This window comes from Nicotiana tabacum, chromosome 1 (genome assembly GCF_000715075.1).
Source record: "Nicotiana tabacum cultivar K326 chromosome 1, ASM71507v2, whole genome shotgun sequence".
Lineage (NCBI taxonomy): Eukaryota > Viridiplantae > Streptophyta > Magnoliopsida > Solanales > Solanaceae > Nicotiana > Nicotiana tabacum.
Window position 1 is genome coordinate 14,951,135 of NC_134080.1, and position 10,074 is coordinate 14,961,208.

At 34.4% G+C, this 10,074-nt stretch overlaps 1 protein-coding gene across 1 annotated transcript; it reads left to right on the forward strand.

Annotated features, from left to right (window-relative positions):
• The first annotated feature begins 275 nt into the window (after positions 1-275).
• On the forward strand, positions 276-9,510 carry LOC107777734 (agamous-like MADS-box protein AGL19). The gene is made up of 7 exons (XM_016597864.2): positions 276-900; positions 3,923-4,010; positions 7,976-8,037; positions 8,263-8,362; positions 8,628-8,669; positions 8,761-8,802; positions 9,277-9,510. The coding sequence occupies exons 1-7, from the start codon at positions 719-721 to the stop codon at positions 9,397-9,399; spliced, it is 639 nt and encodes a 212-aa protein (XP_016453350.1). The 5' UTR covers positions 276-718; the 3' UTR covers positions 9,400-9,510.
• The last annotated feature ends 564 nt before the right edge of the window (positions 9,511-10,074 follow it).

A 10,074-nucleotide genomic window follows, 5' to 3' on the forward strand; every position in this document is an offset into this window, starting at 1 on the left:
CAAATATAAATACTTTCCGGCGCGAATTAAGAGTGATAATACCCCATTTACTAATAGGTTACCATGAATGTGCCGTCAATGGTCCCTATACTGTTTTCTATTAAAAACGCAAAATTAATAATTCCCCCACTTGTTTGCCTTAGCCTACCATATATGTACTACACTAAAATTAATATTTTTTTTTTGTGGGTGGGCGGGGGTGGGGGGGGGGGGGGCGCGCATCTGTTTGTCTAATTTAGTGCTTCTTACAAGTTTGCTAAAAGAAGAAAATAGATGAGGTTTTGGTTCTTACAAGTCTTTCCTTAATCATTTCTCTATTTATATCCTCTCTCTGGTTGTTGTGAACTCAAAAAGGCATAAGATAAAAATAGAAAAACAGAAAAAATATGTCCTCATCTTGGTCTTCTTAATTAGGGTTTCAGATCCTTTCCATTTCTGTCTTACTTACAAAAAAATTTCTTTTTTTTTTATTCTTCCATCTTTCAGATCTGAGACACCCATTAATAGGTTTTTGTCTTGTTTTCTTCCTATTGTATAAATCAATTCTTATCTTCTCCAAAAAAAAAAGGAACTTTCTTTCTATAGAAACTTGTCATGGATATATATGTTAGGATTTCTTGAATATTATTTTGTATCTTAATCTGAAAGTAATTGAGATCCTCTACAATATCTGCCATTTTTTCTGAGAAGAAGAAGTAATTAAAAGTAAGAAAAAAAGATGGTGAGAGGAAAAACTGAGATGAAAAGAATTGAAAATGCAACAAGTAGGCAAGTTACCTTCTCAAAAAGAAGAAGCGGACTTCTTAAAAAAGCATTTGAGCTTTCAGTTCTATGTGATGCAGAAGTTGCTCTTATTATTTTCTCTCCAAAAGGAAAGCTTTATGAATTCTCAAGTTCCAGGTACACACATTAATTATATCTACATCTTCTTGTTTTTTCACCACAATTTTATCATAATTGTATGTGTATATATAGCTAGAATCTTTATTTTTAAACAACTTATAATAGAGTAGCTCTTTACTCTTTAGGATTTATATATCCATTATTCAGACAATTACATTAAATGTAACAAAGTAGCAAGTACAATGATCACCTGCTTTATCTGTCCAAAAGGGTCCCTTCGTTTTCTGCCTATTTGTTTTGTTATTAAGTTCTTGATTCTCCATCTTCTCGGGGTCTATTGTAAACATCCACTTTACCTTCACAAGGTAGGAGTATGGTTTACATACACTCTACCCCACACCCTACTTTGTGTGATTATGCTAAGTTTGTTGTTGTTGTATTCTTTGTCCTTAGTTTTATACCAAGAAAAGAGAAAAAACTCACAGTGAACAAGAATTAGAAAGACTTAGTATTGCCAATACAATCTTTAATTATCTTTGAATGATTTAAGTAATCCGTACATATCCAACAATTATTTAGAATTGGTATAATCTTGATAAAGCTGAATCTTGTACAAATTATAGATGATTATGTGTATAATACAAGGAGTAATTCATCAAACAAGAAAACAAAGTTTGCTGTATGTTGTGGCAAAATGTTAGTACTTGGGAGAAGTGGCCGGTGGCCTTTTTATTTTTTTACAATAAAATGAGGTTAAACTTGAAATGAAGTTGTACTTACAATCGTCAGTCCCAATACCCCACCCACTTTTGCCTGTTTATATATATGTTCATGACTTTCCTCAATCTTTTATCAGTGATATCAGACAATCAATTACAGTCAAATCTCTCTATAACAGTCTCGTTTGTTCTGAATATTTGAATGTTATAGCAAAGTGTTGTTATATAGAACATATATTATAATATAACATGAAAATTGGTTCCGAAAAAGTTTGGCTTCTATAGTAAAGTGTTATTATATATATGGATACTGTTATTGAAAGGTCTGACCGTATATATATCAAGTTCATAGACTATGTATAAAGCAGTTTTTCTCTTGACTGCTTTCTAAAATTTTATGACTAAAAATTATTCATTTTCTTATTAATCAATTTTTATGATGCTCCAAGGTCTTAGAGATCTTCATTTATGTGTATTGTTCAACAAGTTCATCCTAAGAAAAAGTCTTAATAATTAGTATGTGTAGTACTAAAGAATAATTTGTTTGGTTTACAGACTAGTTATACAAGATTTATTATACCATGAACTATTATGCTAGCTAGTTATTACATTGATTATAATGATTCATGAATTGTGATGTTGAGATCACAATGTCAAGTCGAGATACATTATCAATATACGTATTCTTGTTACACATATATCTCATATAAAAATATACTATATAAATTTCTATATAAGTTATGCATGTATATTGAATTTATGGTGTTTTAAAACAACAAATGGATATCAAACGTTTTCTCTATTTACTTTGTAGTTGAACTTTTTTACTTATTATGCGTTGAGAAGTTTACTTAATATTGAAATCCAGTTAGCAAACGGTACTGACGCTACTTGCCCTATCATCCCGTGTCTCAACTAACTTTTTACTTGTCTCTAAGTCTCTCTTTTCCTATCTTCTATAATTAATTTCCATCCAATCCGTACGTATTTCTCTTCGGATCCATTTAACATCAGAGTCTCTTAATACAGACTATGAAATGAAATAGTGGTATAATTTTTGGACTGTACCTTGAAGATTCTCCTTTGTGATTTTCATTTGCTCTTTTGGAGGAGAAGCCTTATAAAAGGATTATCTTTTCATCTACAACAAAAAATATCTATCATTGAAGACAAATTTGTCTAAACTATTGTAAAAAATCTAAGCATTCAATTCGAAACGATTATTGGAGTAGCTCAATCAATATGAGACAATCTAACACCTCTCAGACCTGAATTTTTGGAGCATGGATAACATAATATAGGCGTCCAACATTGAATAAATTAATGGGGATGAGTTTGTGCTAACTGCTATGAGGTCATTTTAAGAGAATAAAATTTCGACCTAAATCAAACCCCAAAAGTTGACTCAAAATTGCTCAAGACTATACAAAAAGACAACAATCAATTTTGATGAAACGGTTGGAATTTTCCTCAACCAATGTTGGACAAACTTAGAGAAGGATGAATTAATTTTTACACATGTATATCATTGAGTATTTTTCATATCTTCACTTTGGAGTTGAAATTACTCACCTTATTAAGTATTCTAGATATTAACATATGGCTTAATGCTTTGGAGAGCGGGAAGTTTGTGCAAATTGAAAATCTTACTTGTGGAGACTATATAGATTTTAACTTTTTAAAACTTTTATTTGCAAAATCAGAAAAAATTGTCTGATTCTTCTCAAGATAGCAAAAGTGCGTAAAGAAAAATCAATTCAATGAAACATATTTAATTAACATGTCATGATGTGTTAGGATCAAGCGCTTATCATCATGCCGAAAGCTATAGCTAATAGCAAAGGCGTAACTTTATTTCTTAATCATGTCCACCAAACAAGCGCCATATTCGACCATATGACTCTGACCCGGGCCACCCCAGCCTCATCGTGTGCCTTGCCATAGATAGGATGTTGGCTTTACCCAAAAATTCTCCTCCCAACACTTGCCTCATGCAGTATGTTGCTCTTGGGAATCGAACTCATGCCCTTAGATATGATATCACTTGTTAAGATCAATCGCTTACCATCATGCCAAAAGCTATAACTGATAGCATGCATAGGCACAACCTTATTTCTTAACCAAACCCACCAAGCAAGCACCATGCATGACTATGACTTTGATCGGGGCCAATCCAGTCCACTCGTGGGCTTTGCCATAGGCAGGATGTTGGCGTTACCCAACATGATGGAATATTCTTGCAAGTGTAAATCCAATTTGTCCAACTTATATTACTATACAATCTCATTTTGTCTCGCTTATATTAAGGTAACATGGTGGAGACTTGCACATTCTTATCCTATTCCGTTTTTTCATTTTAGTACTAACAAGACCATAGAACGATATAAGAAGAATGACAAGTATCTTGGACTCAACAGATCAAAGATAGCTGATATACAAACTACTGAGGTTAGCATCCTTATTCATTTTTGCATTCTGTTCTTTTTTCATTTTTGCATTCTGTTAGGACACAAATACGTCATCTAATCAAAATGTTTTACTTAAACTAATTAATATAAGTTGATGTTACCAGCTTACATGTTGTCTCAACAGCATGCATTTTCATGACCCTCCTTGTCTCATTGCAGGTATATATAAATAGCTTCTAGTTGTATCTGAGGAAGGATTGGGTTTTACATAGTTGTTAAATTTCATGTGTTGTCTTTTTTATTAATTAAAAGTAGTCTTGGGGTTTCAAAATGATGGATCAAAATTAACATGCATATATCTAGACTATTTTAACATTTTGGTACAAGAGTCCAGTGTGTCTCTTAGGGAACTATAAGGTTTTCCTCGTGTTTATATATGTGCAAGTATGCAAGTCAAGAGTAAAGAACAAGAAAAAGATATGCAATTGCTGTTGAAACAATATATAGTGCAACTTGGAGTAAGAGAAGCAAGAAATGTATTTTTTGTTGGCTATTTCTTGAAAGTTAAAAGGCTATGTATACTATATAGTTTGTATAGTTAGAAGAAGAAGACAATCATCATAAAGAAAGATGTGTTGTTCGACGAAGAAGCTCATTGGAATTTGGCGCAAAATAAGGTTGAAAGACAAGTATGCTGAGCTAGGATCTGAAATTAAATTTATACTATTCTAAATTTTAGGACAATGACATTATGTTAATATGGTTCTGACTTTAATTTTTATATATATGTAGTAAATTTTGTTGGGTGTAATGTGCGAACAAAGTCCCACATTGGTACCTGAAAAGACTGGGACCCTACATATAAGATGTAGAGATCTTTTAATGATGTGAAACCTTTTGGGGAACATCGTACGAACTTGATCCAAAACAGACAATATCACACCATATTAAGAGTATCTTTGGACCGTTTTGATCTAACAACTTATATTAGGGCCCAAGTTCGACGGGATGAGTGTGACAATGGTAGAGTGATGGTGTGGGTTCGGTTTACCTCCCCTTAGGAGCTTGGAGACACGCACGTAAGAAGACACATAAAAGAAGAATCTAGTTGCGGGTTTCGGTTTATAAATACTCTAATGATGTGGACGTCAAACGATGAATCTCTAAAATTGACCTATGGATCGTGGTGAGGGTCATAAGAAATTTATTTCGAGGGAAAGAGATTGTTGGGTGTGTGAACAGAGTCCCACATTACTTGCTAAAAAGATTTGGAGCCTACATATAAAGTGTAAGAATCTCTTAATAGTGTAAAATCTTTTTGAGGAAAACTGTGTCGGCTTGGCTAGAAATGAACAATATCACACAAAATTAAGAGTGTCTTTTAGATCGTTTTAGCCCAACAAATTTTTTAATACAACTACAAGGTTTAAACTAAAGTTACTGAGTTTGATCAAACTCGTATGCCAACTTCTAGCTCCGTTCCTAGTAGTAGCTGAAGAAGAATCTGAAAAAGAGGAAAATAATGTTGAAAAAGCTTCAGGATATTTTGATCAAATATTGTCTTCAAGCATGATAAAGTTTTAACACGCAAGCCCAAGTAGTTTCCACGAAAGATTAAATGCATTGCTGAAATTCATGTATCATGCAACTATTGCATGGTTGAACCAGCAAGCTTTGAATAAGCCATTCAAAAAAAGGTGCTTTCTAAGAAGAATTTAAGAGGATTTTGGTGAAACGCAAGACAAACCAACTAGGATTTCTTGTGACAAAAAAAACAACAAAAGCATGCGAAGAATTCAACTGCTTAAGTTATACTATCTGTTCAAAATTATTTTTCTGATTTATTTCTTCTCTTCGTCTCACAAAACTAACAGTAGTTAGTATTTAAGAACTACTATATATTGCATAGAGAAATTTATATACCATCTGGATAAATATTGCATTTGTTATTACGTTGGTGTAATTGATGTGCTTTATGTTGCTTATTTTACGAGTTTTGTCTTTCGATCTTCCCCTCGAACTAAGTTCCACGTGGTCCACTATCACAATCCACAAGTCTTCTCCTCAAACTAGTTTCATATAGCCATTACCACAATCCACGGGTCAATTTGAAATTTATTGTATGTCATCCACATCGTTAGAGTATTTATGGCAACCAAAGTCAGCTACTAGCTTCTTTTTGTGTGCGCATGTTTAGATCTATGTATTAGCTATGCCTTAATAGTATGTAAGATTTTAGTTGGGGGAAGAAGAGTTGAGGCAATGACTAAAAGAGAGATCTGAATTTAGTCACGAAAATTTTACCCAGCAACAACAATAACCCAGTGAAATCCCACAAGTGGGGTCTGGGGAGGATAATGTGTACGCAAGCCTGACTTTTACTCCGGAGGAGTAGAGAGGCTATTTTCGATAGACCCTTAGCTAAAGAAGATGGGAAGCGACAGTGGCGCAAGTACATCAGAGGGAGCAAGAAAAAAAGAAAGATAACATCATCAACGTAATAACCAGAAAATAGAAAGAAAAGCAATAACAATAAGCAGTAACAATAGCGCAGTACTACATACACAATAGAGTAATATGGATACAACAAGAGCCACCAGCATCCTAAGACAATAGAGTAATAGATCGGACTAGTCTCCTACGACCAAACCTGCAGCCCTATTGAAGTAATATGGACACAATTGAAGTCACTAGCAGCCTAAGACAGAACCCATGCTAGCCTCCTACTTCCTAACCTACAACCTTAATGTTCACCCTCCACAACTTCTTATCAAGGGCCATGTCCTCGGAAATCTGAAGCCGCACCTAGTCCTGCCTGATCACCTCTTCCCAATATTCTGCCCTCTAAGTTTTCTCACACCCGTCAAGGCTAGCTGTTCATATCTCCTAACCGGGGTATCCATGCTTCTCCTCCGCACGTGTCCGAACCTTCTAAGTCTAGCTGCCCACATCTTGTCTTCTATGGGTTCCATGCCCACCTTCACCCAGATATTTTCATTCCTAATATTATCCAGCCTAGTGTGTCCGCACATCAATCTCAACATCCTTATTTCTGTAACTTTTATCTTCTGGATATGAGAATTTTTGACTGGCCAATACTCAACACCATAGATCATGGTCGGTCTGACCTCCGCTCTATAGAATTTACCGTTAAGCTCTGGGGGCACCTTCCTGTCGCATAAGACACTAGATGCTAGTCTCCATTTCATCCACCCCACCTATACGGCACGTAACATCTTCATCAATCTCCCCATCCTCCTAGATAAACGACCCCAGGTACTTGAAGCTCCCTTTCTTGGGAATGACTTGAGAGTAAAGCCTCACGTCCATGTCCACTTCTCATGAAACGCCGCTAAACTTGCACTCCACGTATTCTGTCTTAGTCCTGCTCAACTTGAAACCTTTAGATTCAAGGGTCTATCTCCAAACCTTCAACCTCTCGTTAATACCGTTTCGCGTCTCATCGATCAGAACAATATCAACGGCGAATAACATACACCATGTCACCTCCCCTTGGATATGGTGTGTCAGTGTGTCCATCGCCAGGGCAAATAAGAATGGGCTGGCGCCGATCCTTGGTGTAAACCCATAACAACCGGAAAATGCTCCTTGTCGCCCCAACTGTCTTAACCTGTGTCTTAGCTCTATCATACATGTCCTTAATCACCCTAATATAAGCAACCCCAATGATACTCTAAACACCGCTATTATCTGCTTTGGGCCAAGCCCGCACAGTTTTTCCAAAAGGCCCCACACTATTAAAAGATCTCTACACCTTATATGTAGGCTTCCAAATTTTTCAGCGATCAATGTGGAACTTTGTTCGCATACCCAACATATATAAAATAACACAGTCCTTAATTTAGATATATAACTCATTATAATCAGCTTGCTTATAATCTGTGTGTTGATAGCATCTTGTTTAATGCATTTCCATGCATGCTTTTTCATTACTGCTGCTTTGCTGAGTCTCTTGGTATTTTTATACTCATGTATTTTATGTAGCATTTGAAAGAGGAGATTGCAACAATGACTAGAAAGCTCGAGTTTCTTGAAGATTCTAAAAGGTTCTCTCCTAGTTTTCTGTACTGTAGCACAATATGAACACTGCAGAACTATGTTGCTCGGACTCTCAGAAAATATAGTTGGGTGCGTGTCGGATCCTCCAAAAATAATGTATTTTTGGAGGATATGACATGGGTGTGACAGCATTTTGAAGAGTCCCCGCAACTTAGCCGCAGAATAAAACCTACAAATGGTTCTGCTAATTCTTTATGCATTATATATTGCAGAAAGCTTTTAGGAGAAGGTTTAGATTCTTCCTCCTATGATGAACTTCAACAGGTAGAAGAACAGTTGGAACGAAGTTTAAGCTGCATTAGGGCAAGAAAGGTGTGCATAATATGTTCTCTCTCTCGTTTTCAATTTTTCCTTTTTTTTTCTGCTGCAGCTGGATGCATAATCTTTTCCTTACTCTAAAAGATATTTACACAATCGGGTTATTACGTAAGAGATATACACTAATTATCAATATAGCATAGGAAATTGTAACTTGGAAAAAAATATTAGTAATTTGCTATAATAGGTTAAACTGAAAAGAATGTTAACACTGCTGAATTTATATATATAACTTAATTTCTTTTTTGTTTTGTCTCAGAACCTGTTATTCAGGGAACAGATTGCTCACCTAAAGGAAGAGGTAAATACCTTAGAAGTATTTAATATTAATAAAACTCAGAACTGTTAATCCAGTTGGCTTATAAAGTACACTGTTTCTCTTGTACTCTCAGGAAAAATTCCTAATGAAGCAAAATGCAGACTTGAAGAAAAGGGTAAGATATTACACGAAATATTTGCCTACATGTCAAGTCCATTCTAACAATTAATTTGAAGATACTGAAGTTCGGTATTTGTAAATACTCAAAATAATAATTTATGTCTAAATGGACAGCTAAAGATAGTTCCACATATTTTGATTTGTTGAGATTATATGTATGATATATTTCTCGGATACTTCAAAACTGTTGTCTGGTGTACGCCAAATCCTCCAAAAGTAATGTAATTTTGGAGTACCCGATGTGGGTGCGGCAATATTTTTGGCAAATCTAAGTAATATGATCTAACCACGATATATAAAAATTAATGTTGAAGAATGAAATGCATATAGATTATTATTGTTGATGTCAATTAGTTTTGAATTGAAGTATAGTTGATTGGTTAATGGGTCAATTTCTTCTATATTACTGCATTTTTATTTACTAGTACATATTACTCGAAGAAAATTTAATATTAAATTTGTTTTTCAGTGTGAGGTGCTACCACAGCTTATGACAACAGTTCCTCAGGAAAAGGAAGACACTGAAAGACAAACAATGGAAGTAGAGACAGAGCTCTTTATTGGACTTCCTCAAAGACAAAGATCCCATTAATTTTTCTTAACTGTGAAAAATAATTGCATTACTTCAAGCTTTTTACCACTGTAATTAGTTTCTTGAGTTAAGTAAAAAATAAATTGCAGTCAATATGGTTATCTTTTTCTTCTTTTCTTTCTTATCAGTTACAATAACAACAAATCCAGTTTGATCTCAATAGGTGGGATCTGGGGAGGGTAGTCTGTACGCAGACCTTACCCCTACCTAATGCAGGTAGAGATATCAGTTGTGCATTAATAATCATCAAAATGATGCAAATGATAGTTTTGTCTAGAGAAATGTATATACACATTTAATTTTATTTCCTTTTTTGCTGTATTTCCTTTAGTTAAGTGATGAGTTATACTCCCTCCATTCACTTGTACTTGTCATGTATATCAAAAGTAAATTTTCATTTTTACTTGTCACTTTACGTATATTAAGATAAGACAATTTTTTTTTCTGTTATACCCACAGTATTTATTACTCATTTCAAATTATTTTCTCAAATCCAATAAAATATGCATCAATTAATATGGATATCATGATAAATTATGCACTTCATTTATTATTTTTTAAATGAACGGAGGGAGTATAACTTATTGCTACAAGTTGGTTATAAGTTAGTCTTTGCTATGAACTTTCCAGTTAATAAATTGGAGATGTCAAAATTAATGAGGTCTTTTTCTCTTC

Coding starts and splice junctions, on each gene's coding strand:
- LOC107777734 (XM_016597864.2), top strand. CDS start 719: ATGGTGAGAGGAAAAACTGAGATGAAAAGAATTGAAAATGCAACAAGT. Junction 901..3,922: donor TATGAATTCTCAAGTTCCAG/GTACACACATTA, acceptor TTTTCATTTTAG/TACTAACAAGACCATAGAAC. Junction 8,038..8,262: donor TTTCTTGAAGATTCTAAAAG/GTTCTCTCCTAG, acceptor TATATATTGCAG/AAAGCTTTTAGGAGAAGGTT.